At 52.9% G+C, this 14585-nt stretch overlaps 5 protein-coding genes across 5 annotated transcripts; 3 read left to right on the forward strand and 2 right to left on the reverse strand.

Moving 5' to 3' along the window:
• Positions 1-353: 353 nt before the first annotated feature.
• Z517_01057 (uncharacterized protein) lies at positions 354-1033 on the reverse strand (the record flags this gene model as incomplete). The annotated part of the gene is made up of 2 exons (XM_013434019.1): positions 354-791; positions 944-1033. 2 exons carry the CDS (start codon positions 1031-1033, stop codon positions 354-356), a joined length of 528 nt encoding a protein of 175 aa, XP_013289473.1.
• Positions 1034-1892: 859 nt separating this feature from the next.
• Z517_01058 (uncharacterized protein) lies at positions 1893-2864 on the forward strand (the record flags this gene model as incomplete). The annotated part of the gene is made up of 3 exons (XM_013434020.1): positions 1893-2057; positions 2118-2215; positions 2267-2864. The coding sequence occupies 3 exons, from the start codon at positions 1893-1895 to the stop codon at positions 2862-2864; spliced, it is 861 nt and encodes a 286-aa protein (XP_013289474.1).
• A 327-nt stretch (positions 2865-3191) lies between these two features.
• Positions 3192-6635, forward strand: Z517_01059 (uncharacterized protein; the record flags this gene model as incomplete). The annotated part of the gene is made up of 2 exons (XM_013434021.1): positions 3192-5490; positions 5545-6635. The coding sequence occupies 2 exons, from the start codon at positions 3192-3194 to the stop codon at positions 6633-6635; spliced, it is 3390 nt and encodes a 1129-aa protein (XP_013289475.1).
• Positions 6636-8647: 2012 nt separating this feature from the next.
• Z517_01060 (OPT family small oligopeptide transporter) lies at positions 8648-11386 on the forward strand (the record flags this gene model as incomplete). The annotated part of the gene is made up of 1 exon (XM_013434022.1): positions 8648-11386. One exon carries the CDS (start codon positions 8648-8650, stop codon positions 11384-11386), a length of 2739 nt encoding a protein of 912 aa, XP_013289476.1.
• Positions 11387-12252: 866 nt separating this feature from the next.
• Z517_01061 (uncharacterized protein) lies at positions 12253-13853 on the reverse strand (the record flags this gene model as incomplete). Its single annotated transcript, XM_013434023.1, has 2 exons — positions 12253-12941; positions 12995-13853. 2 exons carry the CDS (start codon positions 13851-13853, stop codon positions 12253-12255), a joined length of 1548 nt encoding a protein of 515 aa, XP_013289477.1.
• Between the last annotated feature and the right edge of the window lie 732 nt (positions 13854-14585).

Genomic DNA, 14585 nt, shown 5'->3' on the forward strand with positions numbered 1-14585 from the left:
GATCACTTTGCTTCAGGAAGATTAGGTGTCAAGAGCACAAAGATTTATCATTATTCCTCAACTTTTAGAGGCTATCCATGTACATAGGCACCATCACTGAACTGTTCCAAGGGGTATCATCGCGCTGGTCAATCTCGTGCAAAAATCCACTCCATTATTTCGTACACAAACTCCTCTTCCGGGTGTGATGTGAGTAATAACACGCCATCATACCCATCATTAAACCACAGGAAATAGCGTTCACAAAGGTGTGATTCAACTAAGGCCTTCCGTAATCGGTGACAACGAGTGTGTTTGGCCGCAATTGAGAGTATACTCTCACGTTCGATCTGGCCGATGCTTTTGGGGCTGGGCTAGACTTGGGTTTCAGCGGTGCTGCTGGTCCCGCTCGCTTTCCTGTGCACCATGTGCATGTGGTGCTCAGTCGTGCTGGATGTTGTCATCACCGCAAAGATGGTGCTGACCAGGAAGAAAAAGCCGGCAATGAAGGTGAAGGCTTCGGTCGTCTTCCAACAGGCCTTGTATCCCTCGCCGATCAATTCTTCCCATCCGACCCAGTTTTCGGTGCAATCCCACTCAATCAAGGCCCCAAATGCGGAGAAGAAGGCCAAGCTGAGGATGCAGTTGATCACCGCGGCGCAGACGGGGTACCAGTTGTAGGTCCAGATAAGAATGCTTCCGTACATGATGGCAATGCCAGCAAAGATCTCGGTGAAACATAGACGTGCGCCGGGGTATTTTTCAGTGTCCTGCCAATGGGCGAGGAACCAGCTGACGATACCCAGGATGATCTACAGAGACAACGTCAAATGCATTAGCATGTGGTCTCGTCGATCCAGTCACCTCCTCAACCAACTCCTGGGAATAGAACCTGGTAAAAGGGGAGAAACCGAAGAAAACCACAATCGCACCAACGCTGTCAAATACCTGGGAGTTTACTTACCCCACCAAACAAGGCCTCAGCCTGGTACAAGAACCGCGAGACGTTGCGGATGACGACCTCGTTGGGTTTCGATATCTTCTCGAACCTCATCTTGCTGGTCAACTAACACTAAGATGGTGTTGTCGGATGCGTATGAGATAGCTTGTTCTTTGGTTTTGACAAAACAGACAATTCTGCTGTCGATTCGAGCTGTTGGTCATGGAGGCGACAAAGTGGGTTCGAGCTTCTCGCATGGTTTATATAACTGTCATCACATCATGTCGACCGTATGCTGTCAAAGCAAAAGATTGGAAGCCACATGAACACCAACCGCGACAGCCCTATCACACCATAGTAGTGAGAAGATAATGGTGCGACCATAGCTCCTGCGCGAATAGGAGTCCCTAAAGGTCCAATAGCTGCACTCATTGTCGATGTACTTGTTCAAGTACAAGAAATGGCGGCGCTTGATTCAGAACGTGAGAATCACTCGCACAGAATGCCGTGCCTGCGAAATGCGTGAAGCCGTCGACTAGAAGATGCGGCCAAGGCAAGAGTATTGTCATCAGGTGAGGTGCATTTCTCTGCTGGGATAGAGGCGGGTGGTAGGGTGGCGGGTCGCGGGCTTTTTCCGGCTTTTGGGTCTTGGACAGCGTCAATCATCTCATGATTGCCCAAAGCTTGTCCATGCGGGACCGCCCTGGGACATCTGCAGAGGTCCATTGGCTCCAACAGGTACCTTGCTTCTAGACGGCGCAGGATGGCGCAAAAGGATAACTTTATCGACAATGATGAGATCCAGGCATCCCCATCTGATCAGATCTTTAAAACGTCGTAACATGGTCCCTGGGGAGTTTAGTGGTCACCCTGCAGGAAATCCATCGACCACAGCATATCCAAGAGAATATCGTTCGTTTCAGCGCAGCTATCGACAGACATCATTGACAGGACAACCGTTGTCTCGTTCTCCATGCTGCCACAGAGCCAGTACTCCATCTCACTCGCGCCCGCGCCCGCTGCTGGGCGGCGCAATGGTGAATTCAGTGTCGGCGGCGATATCTCCTATGCCACGAGGAAGAAGAAGATTCCGCGCACCAATCGTGCCTGTGATCTTTGCAGGATCAAAAAAGCCAAGGTTCGTCCATCTTTCCACTCACCTGGAAAGAAAAGGTCTGATCAGCGATTGCAACAATAGTGCGATGGAGACACACCGTGCAAAAGCTGCACGCGAAGGGGAACCTCGTGTACATATACCCATGTACGGAGAAATTCCCGGCCGTACACGGTATTGGCGTAAGTTGACATAACCACACTCGATCAACCCTGTCACTGACCGGTGTCAAGGTATGCCGAAATGCTAGGGCGACAGCAAGCCACTCTTATCGAGGCCGTCCATATCCTTCATCACCGTCTCAGAACAGGGGAGGCGACGGACGATCTTGGCGCTCAGTTCATGAAAGAGGACTCGAGTGTCAATGATATCCTGCATCATCTAGGGCTGACCCCTCTCGAGGTTTATGAGGCCGACCCCGAACACGGCGAAACCGGTCCACAGTCGACGGTTTCACCGGTCAGCTCCCCTACAACCACTCCTGCCAGTGCCGAGGACAGAATCACACAGTCTCAGCTGGAATGGGGGGACTACCAGGTCCCATTGGAAAATCCAGACAAAGCGGCTTTTGTTGAGACTCCTGCTATGCCGTCGCAGGACCAGCCTTTCAGTGGTGTTGAGCCCCTGACCACGGATGATCCTTTCCACTATGATTTGTGGGGAAATGACAGCGGGCTGGAGGCACAGAGCTTCCTTGTTCCCTCGCCATCGCCGCAGGACGCTTTTTCAGAAGCACAGTCTGATTGGAATTTTTCAGAGTCGTGCCCTCTTTCCTACCTTGCGCCTGCCGGGAAGTCAGGGCATCACCAGAACGTTAAGCTTGTATTTTAGTTGCCATCATTGCTGCAAATCACAGCTTCACTTCTAGCTGGAAGTAGGGTATGTGTCTGACAGGGCGTTGTGCTGGGTCCGGGGATAATTGAACTGAGGATAGACTGGCTGACTGGATGACTGGCAAGTGGCTTTTTGTTCTTTTATCCGCAATAGAGTCGAAGGGGGCGTTAAAGCGGCAATAATTGCCAAGGCTGCGAACTGCGCTGCAAACTGCGCCTGTAACTCCGCAGCCTCATTGAACGCGGTCCAAATCCAATTTTTGTTAGACGCGACTTCTAGCATTTCCAGTATTCGTGTCTTGGTAGCTCCCGACCGACAGCCATAATGTCGCTGTTTGGCCAGTCCTCCTCTGCGCCAGGGACATCAGGTCCAGGTAATCTGTTTGGTGGTGCCAGCTTGACTCCTACCACTGATGCCCAAGGGAAACGAAAGTCCATCTTTGACGGTTCGACCTCACAATCATCCCAACCCTTCTCTTTCCCAAGTGTCAACACCACAGCCCCAACTTCAAGCGCTGCTCCATCTGGTGCACTGTTTAGTCTCGGGGGCCCTGCAAAGACTTCTGCTCCTTTCTCCTTAGGCACGACAACAACAACAACCACTGCTCCATCGACAAATCTGTTTGGAACGACAACAACTACTGCCCAGCAACCAGCACCAGCATCGACTTCCTTCTTCGGCGCCTCAAACACACAAGCACCCGCGAGCAATACGTCTTTTTTCGGTGGCGGCGGCGGTGGTGGTGCCTTCGCAGCCGCAACAAACACAACTGTCCCGCAGGCGACTCAACCAGCAGCTGCCCCTCCGCAAAACAATCGAGATGCCGCATATTTTAGCAGCCTTCTCGAACGCCAAAAGAAAAAGCCGAGACTGTGGGCTGATGGCACTGGCCGTCAGAATCAGTTACCCAGCCTTAGTATGGACTTGGGAGATCTAGCCAGACGGGCACAAGAGATCAGGCAACGCGGGGCGAAACAAACGGAGCCTCTGCCAGACAGTCGAGCACATTATCTGTTGGCTGGCTCCGGGGTTGCCCCTGGTCAAGCTTATAAGGATTTTCAAGCATTGGGACCGGATGAATCTGCACCTGTGTCACGCATGGCGACGCAGGCTTTCGCCGATGAATCTAGTGCCTACCTTCGAGACTTGAGAGTCAAAGGTCGGGAGGCGATGCTGAAGGAGAGTATGGAACGCGTCTACCGTGAAGTCGACAGCTTCATCGAGGAGAGCTTGGGTATCGACTTTGAGGAACAAAAGGCCAGAATTATGGAACATCTCGGGTTGGCGTCTCCCGAGGACAACGCGGGAGCCGGTGGTGGCTTTGGTAAAACCAGTGGTCGGAGCAAGGAAGGGGCTTCTGAGACGTCTCGAGCTACACGAAGCGTGTTTGGTCGCACGGCAATGGAAAAATCCATCATTGGCACTCCAGGTTCCGGTGCTGGGTCGGCATCTTTCTTCAAAAGTGAAGGTGCGGCTCCTGTTCCGGCAGGGCCTCCCCGTTCGAGTTCACAGGTGCAGCGCGAGCTCAGGGCGAAGGAAAAGTCATTCATCAGTAAAGTGGAGGATCTCAATCAAGCTAGGGTGCGAGAAGAGTCGTACGCTCTTCTGCAAAATTTCGCCGAAACCGAAGAGCAAAACAAGGCAGATAGCCCCCGGCAAATAGTGGACGCCTATCAAGCTTTACGAGAAATTACCAAAGAAGGCCAGTCGACAGTCAGGGAACGACAATATGCTCAGGCATATCTGGACGAGACAACCTCGGCTCCGGCCACTCTCAAACTGAAGAAGCAGATCGTTGAGGGCTCTCGGACCTTCTTGGAAAAGGCATTCTGGCGAGAGCTTCGATCTTTGATTGAGAAGAATGCGAGAGAAGCGGCTTTGGGAGGACAGCCAAGTGTCATCAACATCGTGCGGGCTTACATCCGGTTGCGGGCTGCCCGACGAGATCTTGCCCCGGATGGAACCGAACTTCAACAATTGGGCGGCGAGAGCGGTGACTACTGCTGGGTCTTAATTTTCTACTTGCTGAGATGCGGTTTTGTTAAAGAGGCGGCAGAGTATGTGAACAACGACCTTGCCTTCCAGTCTGTTGAGCGACGCTTCGTCTCTTACTTGACGGCATACGCAAACAACCCAGATCGGCGACTGGGCCGCAAACTGCAAGATATGATCGACAACGAATATCAGAACCGCACCAAGGTCGGTCCGAAGAACACAGTTGACCCTTACCGAATTGCCTGCTACAAGGTGATCGGAAGATGTGATTTGAGTTCAAGACATTTAGATGCTGTGGGACAGGGTGTCGAGGACTGGTTGTGGCTCCAGTTCAGCCTTGCGCGCGAGACTGAAATGTACGAGGAGATCTCTGGCGAGATCTTTGGACTTGAACAGATTTGTGAGACAGTCACCGAGATCGGGCAGAAACATTTCCAGAAAAATCAAGTTGAGGGTTCGAGTGGTTACGGCACCTTTTTCTTGATGCAGATTCTTGCAGGGATGTTTGAGCAGGCTGTGGACTATCTGCACAGTTTCAATCCTCTGAGCGCAGTGCACTTTGCCATTGCCCTGTCATATTACGGGTTGTTAAGGGTGTCAGACTTTTCGGTGGCTGGCAACGAGCTCTGTAAGTATTTTTCATCTGATGCACTCCATCTGATGGTGCTGACTTATTACGCAGTGACGTTCTCTACCACGCAGCAACCCATGATCAACTTTGTCCCACTCGTGGCATATCATACAGGAACCTTTCGAACGGCACTTCCTGTGCCTGCGGTGGATTATCTCTCGATGCTTTGCCTCAACTCTGATCTGCAGCCTGCAAGCCTGGGCCTGGTCCACATCAATGCCTGTCATGAGTGCTTGCGAGAACTCTGTCTGGAAACCCGTGAGTTTGCAAAGTTGTTGGGCGATATCCGTAGTGATGGCACGCGAATACCGGGTGCTATCGAGTTACGGGCCAAGTTGATTCACCTCGACACGCGGGAAGAATTTTTGAGATCAATCACCAGCCAGTCAGCTGCCATCGCGGATCAGCGCGGGCAAATCGCGGATGCAGTACTGCTTTATCATCTCTGCGAAGACTATGACAATGTCATTAGCGTCCTCAACCGAGCTCTGGCCGATGCTGTGACGCTAGACCTGGGCGAGGCACCGATGCAGCTGCAACCTCTGAAACCGCGGCAGTCCAACGGTCAGAGCGAGCCATCCAGCAGCAACCACGGAGGACCTCAGTCGTCATTGTCACTTACACAGTCGACGTCGTCTCCCTTCGAATTGGGCAAGAACATGATATCGTTATACAATGAGAATGCCGCCTACTTCAACCGAATCTCGAGCGCGAACCGTGAGATTTGCGGGGTGCTCATCAGATTGCTTTCGGTGCGAGAAAACCTCGAAGCCAACCCACCTCGTTATATGACGGCGTTAGAGGAGCTCAATGACTTGGGCTTGTTGCCATTGCGGGCCAATGGATCCATTCCGACAATCAGAGCGGCTGCGACAGCCTTTAGCGCCCTCCCCCAAATCCTTGCTCGTTGCGCTGGAGTGAGTGTCGTCTGGGCGGTGCGGGCCATTGGGGGAGAACGAGACAATATCATCCGCAATGGCAGGTGGGAGGCAGGATATGGTGGAGATGCGGACGAAATGAAAGACCAGCTCAGCAACATGGCCAAGGACCTGATGGTCTTTGCCGGGCTTGTCAAATACAAGTTACCGGGTCGGGTCTATGACATGTTGACGCGAGCAGGCGCCGAGGTTGGAGGGTTTTGAAAGAGATCACCCCCATAGTCTATGGCGCTCGTATGGAACCAGATGCATTGTGATGGGTTCTGACAGAAGGAATGAAAGGCATATTGTGGAGGCCACAGAGCGCAGCAATCGACATGGCCATTCATATACGTGGGTGAGAAGGGAATGCGAATCGGATACTGAAAGGATCTACGAGGTACTGTTGGCGAGGCCGATGTCGGTGCCTGGGACCAGCTCCACTACCGAGTACTTAGCATGCAGCTAGATGATCTGATAATGATAATCAGCCCCAAGGGAGGATTCGTGATAATCTTGGGATGGTCAGGTGCGAAGTCACCCGACTTTGTGTATGCTTCTTTCGGCATCTTGTAGAATTTTTTCGAAGCGGTGAAGTTGATGTGAAGAAGCACAATGTGACATCAGGTGTCTTTATGCTTCAAGGAGGAAAACCTTGACCAAGGGTCGTTCACTATGCCAGGTAATCAGGAGGGAGGAGACAAGGGTTATCCACAACTAAGTTCGACACTACCGAGGTATGTACAAGGAGGTACAAGTGTGTAGGCGACAGGGATGTGTACTTGGAGATTCAGTCAGGCTCAAATGGCTTTTGCTGGCCCAATGGTATCGACATATACAAATGGGTACAAGTCGAGAGATTCTGTTTTACTTCTCGTGGACAGACAAGAAGGACATTTGATATTGAGACTCAAGGGCAACCATCCTCCCTCAGATGAAAGGTATACGAGGACTGGAAAATATCCCGATGCCCCTCCGACCCGTGGATCGTGAAAAGAGTGATACCCAACCATTACCACCACAAGTACAAGTATGGTGGAGTGATGATGCCACTGGCGCTAAGGTATTGGCCATTGAATATTTTCTCATGGGGAACGCAAAGCGCGAGTCGACTAGGTTTGCTCGATAGAGCCTCTTAGCTGTCTGTACGAGGTGCTGCGTATTCACCCAAGTATATTGCGAAGGAGACTTACTTGTTGGGTCATGGATCGAGACGAGCAAATACAAAGGTCACAGCTATACCGTGTGTCAGTAGCACTGTGTATAACACACATACTTGTAGGTATGTCCTACTCTGGCCCTTCGAAGAAGTCTCCCGATCTAGGTAAACAGTTACTTATATTAGGTGGAGGGTACATACCTAAGTAGGTATCAACGATGGCACCCCCCAAAAAGGCTAGTGTGCTGCTGATAGTGAGCCTAACACCATCGCTAATGGGCTCTGTTGGGCACAACTAGACGTCGCGAGGTGCCCGGAGGTCATGTGCGACAGGCGATTGGGACCACTTAGGCACCTACAAAGGGGCCACTAGGCCTCGCTTCAGGGGGGGTGTTCGGGCTCTTCCCGTCGTTCCCGTCCCTCCTTCGTACTCCGTACAGGCACTGACAAGACAACTGACAGGCTCCCAAGACCACCTGCAGGTAAAAAGCAGGCACAGATACGTAATCTTATCAGATTTGATTGCCGAATCACTTCTCCGAAGCTCGCCCTCCCTGGCAAGCCTGGCCAGTTAGACGGTTGTGGCCGTTCCCAGACGCACCACTTGTAGCCCACTTTCAACCTTGTGTCACCACCCTGCTCGCCTGGTGCGCACCCTGTCCTAACTGCGGTGAGGTTTCTCCCACGTTGGTCTGTTTCTAGTCACCGTGTCGTGGCCACGTCTCGTCTGCCTTGCTAAACGCTGCTCACTACTCCTACTAGTCTAGCCATGACTCGGACCTAATATAATGCTATGCCCTCTGGGTTGGGTCAGGCTTTAGATCCTCCTCCTCCTCCTCCTCCCCACCTCTCGTCCACCACCAACCCTGCGCTCGAGCTCTCTACATTCTCCTCGCCCTCCTCTCCTCCTTTCCGTGCACTGCAAGATGCTGCTGGGTCAGCTGAGTTGGGGTCCCAATCTGAATCGGGTACTCCTCTTCGTCAGACGCTCGAACCTGTTGCCTCTCCGGTGACAGCACCCACCTCCCACACGATCCAGGGGCGCCGAGGGCTGGTTTCCCGTGCGTGGAATGCCATCATGTCTCGCGGCTTGCTCCTGATACGCTCCTCCCCGGCCGTCGGCACGGGGTCATATGGCACGGTCCAGTTGGTAAACGACAGGTCAGGCTCGGACCTGGAATCGGAAGATGAGGAGGATTCGCATCGCGAGAGTGTCTCGAGGAAGCGTCGTGGGAAGAGAGCTCGGTCCGCTCAGGATCTCCGGGACGGTCAGGGTCGTTCCTCAGATGAGCGACTACTCTACCAACAACGACGCAGCTCAGAATGGACGCATCGGAGGTCCTCCTCCTCCGTTGCCAGTGAAGTCGGGATGGGCCTGGACGCCAAAGCATCCTTCGCCAACCCGGCGATGGCCGGGAGCAAGGCAGAGTCTTCCAACTCGAGTGCCCGCACTGCAAGTCTATCAGATGTCGATCAAGAATACATACCCTCTACAGAAGATCCCCCGGACAACTCTCCATATCCAGAGGTTCGAGCTTCAGTGCCGGCCACGGACAACACTGCTTTATCAATCAGCACCCCTCGAATGTGGACGCTGTCCTTGCTGTTTGCAATAGGCGGCTCAGCCACCAATCTGTTTTTCTCGTTGAGGTATCCGAGTGTTGCCATCACTCCGGTTATTGCTCTGGTGCTAGTCCATCCCATGGGAAAGCTTTGGGATCACCTCCTCAAGCGAGCAGATGACCAGGAACAGTTTTTCGTCAATGGCTCACTCCAGAAGGATGATATTCCAATGTTTCAAACGCGACTGCGACGCCTGCGGCTCTGGTTGGCTCAGGGCCGCTGGAACGAGAAGGAACACGCTTGCGTATACATTAGCAGCAACGTCTCGTTCGGATTCGCCTTTGCGACCGATGTCATTGTCGAGCAGCACAAATTCTACAAGCAGGATGTTCCGATTCTGTATCAACTTTTACTAACCATTTCAACTCAAATCCTTGGCTATGCGTTCGCCGGACTGACCAGAAGGTACCTCGTCCGACCCGCTGCCATGATCTGGCCCGGCACGCTGATGTCAACGGCCATGTTCAGTACAATGCACAAGGACGAAAATAAGCCGGCCAACGGATGGACCATTTCCCGTTACCGATTCTTCCTTTACGTCTGGGCTGCAGCGTTCGTATGGTATTTCTTTCCAGGACTGCTGATGCCGGCATTGAGTTACTTCAATGTCATTACCTGGTTCGCACCCAAGAATGTAGTCGTCTCGAACCTTTTTGGCGTGGCTTCGGGACTGGGACTCTTTCCCCTGACCTTCGATTGGGCTCAAATTGCCTACATTGGATCACCCTTGCTCACTCCCTGGTGGGCAGCTGCGAATGTTGTCGGCGGTCTCATTCTAGTCATGTGGATTATCGCCCCGATACTTTACTACCGCAATGTCTTGTTCTCGGGATATCTGCCGATTCTCTCCTCGGCCGTCTTCGACAATACGGGCAAGCCCTACGACGTGAGCAAAATCCTGACGCCAAACTTTGTCTTCGACAAAGAAGCCTATGACAACTACTCCAAAGTATACCTTCCCATCACATATGTGCTCTCTTATGGGGTTCAATTCGCTGCTCTGACGGCGTTACTTACCCATACAACCTGCTGGCATGGCAGGGACGTCTGGCGACAATCCCAACAAGCCTTCCAAGAAAGACAGGAAAAGAGCAGTGCAGGGTACCAGCCTGTCCCAAGCTCTGCGGAGAATGGTCGATACGACCCCTCTCTGCGTAGGGTTGACAGTCAGTCTATTAAGGCTGGGGGCGAAGACGTCCACAACCGTCTCATGAAACGTTATCAAGATGTGCCAATGACATGGTACGCTCTAACATTCGTCACTATGCTGGGCGTCGGCATCTTCGTTGTCGAGTACTACCCGGTCCATCTCCCCTGGTACGGTCTTCTCATGGCTCTTGGTATCACCACCGTTCTCTTCATCCCCGTCGGTATCGTCATGGCTATCACGAACCAGCACAGCAGCCTCTATTTGATCTGCCAGTTGATCTGTGGAGTAGTCTTCCCTGGCCGTCCCGTCGCCAACATGGTTTTCGTGACCTATTGCTACATCTCCTCGGCACAAGGCATCAAGTTCTCTTCGGACCTGAAGCTGGGCCATTATATGAAGATTCCACCGAGACTGCTCTTCAAGGTCCAGATGGCGGCCACCTTGGTTTCGAGCTTGGTACAAATTACGGTTCTCAACTGGATGTTTATCAACATTCCCGGCATCTGCACGCCGGAGGCCATTAACGGATTCAACTGTCCCATTGCTCGTGTCCACTTCAACGGGAGTATTCTCTGGGGTGTTGTTGGACCACAGCGCTTCTTCGGTCCTGGGGCTCTCTACCGACATCTTGTCTGGGCTTTCCTCATCGGCTTCATCGCACCGATCCTAGTGTGGTTAGTGGGAAGGAAGAGCACGAAGAAATCCGTCTGGCGCAGGATCAATCTACCTGTCCTCTTTGGCTCTCTGTCCTGGATCCCCCCTGCGACGGGCTTGAACTTTTCGGTGTGGGCCGTGGTATGCTTTCTGTTCAACGGACTTATGAGAAGGAGAGCCCCTGGCTGGTGGGGCAAATACACCATGACCATGTCCGCTGCACTCGACTCGGGACTGGCTTTCTCACTGCTCATTGTCTTCTTTGGCTTCGTATATCCAGGTTGGACTGAAGGATTCAAGTGGTGGGGGACAGAGGTTTACAAACAAGGGTGTGACTGGCGCGCGTGTCCATGGTTGAAGCTGGGTCCAGGAGAAAAATTCGGGCCATGATTGAGAAGAGGTCTAATATCTTGGAGCAGAATGCTTCCAGAGAAGCACGAAAAACAATACTTTTGACGATCCACCAAATCACACAATATGAGGACAGCAGGCAGTCTGGGAAAATCCAGACCAGCCAAGACGAGCTGAGCCGGTATTCTGATGCGGCAGGAAATACCCAAGCTATATAGGATGCTGTATGGGATTGCCATGGCTTGATTGGGAAAGGCCCTGCGAAGATACACCATGGGTCATCCACTCTAGCACAATGATACGCTAGAAGGATAGGGTGGAGATGCGAGTCGGTCACCGGTTCAAGTATCCATCTCTTGTTTCCGCCTCTCTCACCCTCTCTTGCACACAACACACAACACACACACGCACGTACATATGAGGACAAAACAAAATGACGGAGTATGGATTGGGTGGGCAGGCTTGGGGAATAACCTACAAAACAGAAGATTTCAGGAGGGGAAGGGGATACTACAGGTCTGTCTGTCTCAGTGACATGAAGGGGTTCGGCGGAGAGCGACGAGTGACGAGAACCGAAGCGCTGTCATGTATTCTTCATCCTTTCTTTCCTCTCTCTCTTGGATTCAATTCACCGTGTGACTATCAAGCAGATCCGCGATAGACAAGGAAAGGTTGGCTTGCCTCTGAGGCCCGTCTGTTTAGCTCTTTTCTTTTTTCTACTCTTGGTCCTTCGAATAGACTTGAAGAAATGAAATGTGGAGCCGCTTCGTTTTGACCTTGGTTGGGCATGCATGCGTGCCTTTTTCTCTTCTCAAGAAATGTCCTGTGTGTGTGCGCACTCTCTCCTCTCGATAGCCTCGTCTGTCTACGAAAAAAAAAGAAAAGAGAAATGTGAAAAAAAGCCTTCATTTGCCCTTCCTGGCGACAAGCCTCTGCTCCCACCACGCCTTGATCCGCTGCACGTCAAAGCCCATGGCGACGAGTCTGGCCTCGTCACTAATGAACCACTCTTCCTGCTCGTCGCCATCGCCTTCGAGGTGTTGATCGCGAATACCGCCAGCGGCACTCTCCAAAGAACCCTCGTGCTCGGCTCTCTGGCTCCCAGTCTTCGGAGGGTATTTGTTCAGAATCACGTCCGCTTCGCCGTCCGCGGAACTCCTTCGCAACTGGTGCATGACCAGGCCGCGGAACAGGGCGACCGTGCCCACGGCGGGCAGAAACTTTTGCGCGTCCACAAACACAGACACGGTGACGCCGGACGTGCGGTGCGTGATGGACGGATCGTGGATTTTGATGTGTCGCTTGGGCGGAAATGGCGTGTTGGGCCGGTGGATCAGCGAAGGGGATACCCAGGATATCAGAGCGAGGACGGTGCACGAGTAGCTTTTCTGATGCGGCAGGGCAAGGAGTGAAGCGAGGCTGTCGATTGGAGATATCGACGCGAGATTGGTAGGTCGGGTCCTCGGGTCATCGTCTGGTGGTACGGGCGGAGCGGAGAAAGTGGTGGGCTGGTGATGGGGACCGCTAAGGAGGTTGTGAGTGCTAAATGCATCAGCTTCGCGGACAGCTTGTCTCTCGTGGTCATCCTCGTTATCTAGAAGTGAGTGAGTTGACGTGGACGGAGGAAGACGTTGGCTGTGAAGTTACCTTGTGACTCTTCTTGATTGCCATCCCCATGTGGCCGTGGTCGACTCACAGTGGCCTCCTCCATGGACGGCGGTTGCTGGATCTGGCGAAGTGCTTCCCTGCGCTGTTCAAGCCGCGACTGAGACACGAAGATAGTATCGAACCCGTGCTCATCATCCGAATCATCCTCTGACATGTTCCGAGATACCTTCTGTGTCGTCTTGGACGGCTTTAGTTTCCTCTGCGCGCTGCGAGAGCTAGGTGCTCGGTCATCGCGGTCGCGAATGTCTCTCTTAGATGCGCTTCGCTCTGAACCAGCGGTCAGGTCTTCCTTTCGGGGATGTGGCTTTTTGTGGAACATTTCGTCGTCCTCTTCCCTGAGGAATCCACCTTCAAGTTCAAGTCGGTCGTCTCCCTCAGATGTTCCAACAGTCTCTCTGTCCCGGCCGACCCATGCGCAGTCTCGGATCCCCAGATATATCACTCGACCTTTCCCACTCAGTCGAGGTGCGCTCCTCACTTGGAACCTGCGCACTTCAATGACGTCCCCCCGTCGTAGGTCCCGCAGCTCCTTCACTCTGAGGAGGGTGGGTGCTAAGACGGCCTGAATCTGGAGATGGCTATCCGAGGCTGCGAAGCGAAAGGACCATGTGTCGGGTTCTCGGGCAGCAGAGTCGTTGCCGTGGTCATCGCCGGTGACGGGGGTTTCGTCTCGTTCGTCGTCACGGTCGTCGACTGCGTTTCTACGGCTACCCGCATGCGCTTGCCCAAATACGTGTTCGACTCGGAGGATCAGCGAGGGCGGGTGCACGCAAGTGCGGAGGAGTTCTGCGAGGCATCTCTCTAACTTGGGCAGGGCGGTGCCACGAGGAGCAAGCATGCTCGAAGGGGGTCCGGCATTGTCGGAGGACCTGTCGTCGTTGTCGTGAATTTTTGCTATGACGGCAGAAAACGGTCACTCTGCGGGTCGTTGTCTGTAAATTGGTTACGCGACGCGTCCAACCACACGCGTTCAGACGGGTTCGCGGCGCTTACTAAGCCCTCATCTCTCTCCCCTTTGGGTGCCCTTGAGTGACCCTTTTCATGACAGCCTCGCAGCTCTCGCTCTGAACTGTGCATGCTCTTGACAAGGGTACTCTTCTATCAGTAAAAGGCCCAACCTCGCAGCTTTTGAGATCATATCGAATATATCATGGATGGACTGAATGTACTGAATCAATTCTAGAACATCTGGCCAAGGGAGAATATTCGTGGGCTGCACGACGGCAGATCTACGACGTTACACAAATCATCCCTGGCTCGCGCTGGAAGACTTCTCAACGCATCTTCCCGCATATGCAGACTAGAAATGCACCAAGACAGCGCCATCGGTAATGCGGGGTGTTCACCTCTACCAAAGGCGAACCGCATATCTGGGGAGAAGCGAGCGAGTCTGGGGAAACCGCAGGTCCCCTCACTCCGCTTCGGGAGATGTTTTCATCGTCCCGGCTGTTGTAACACGTTCTATTGCGAGGACATTCTAGAAGATTTGCAAAACTCCGTGGCTTTTTCGCTTCGAACATAATCAAACGAAATACCCCCTCTTGCGCGTAGCACCGTTTCTGCTTCTATC

The sequence above is a fragment of the Fonsecaea pedrosoi genome (genome assembly GCF_000835455.1).
Source record: "Fonsecaea pedrosoi CBS 271.37 unplaced genomic scaffold supercont1.1, whole genome shotgun sequence".
NCBI lineage: Eukaryota > Fungi > Ascomycota > Eurotiomycetes > Chaetothyriales > Herpotrichiellaceae > Fonsecaea > Fonsecaea pedrosoi.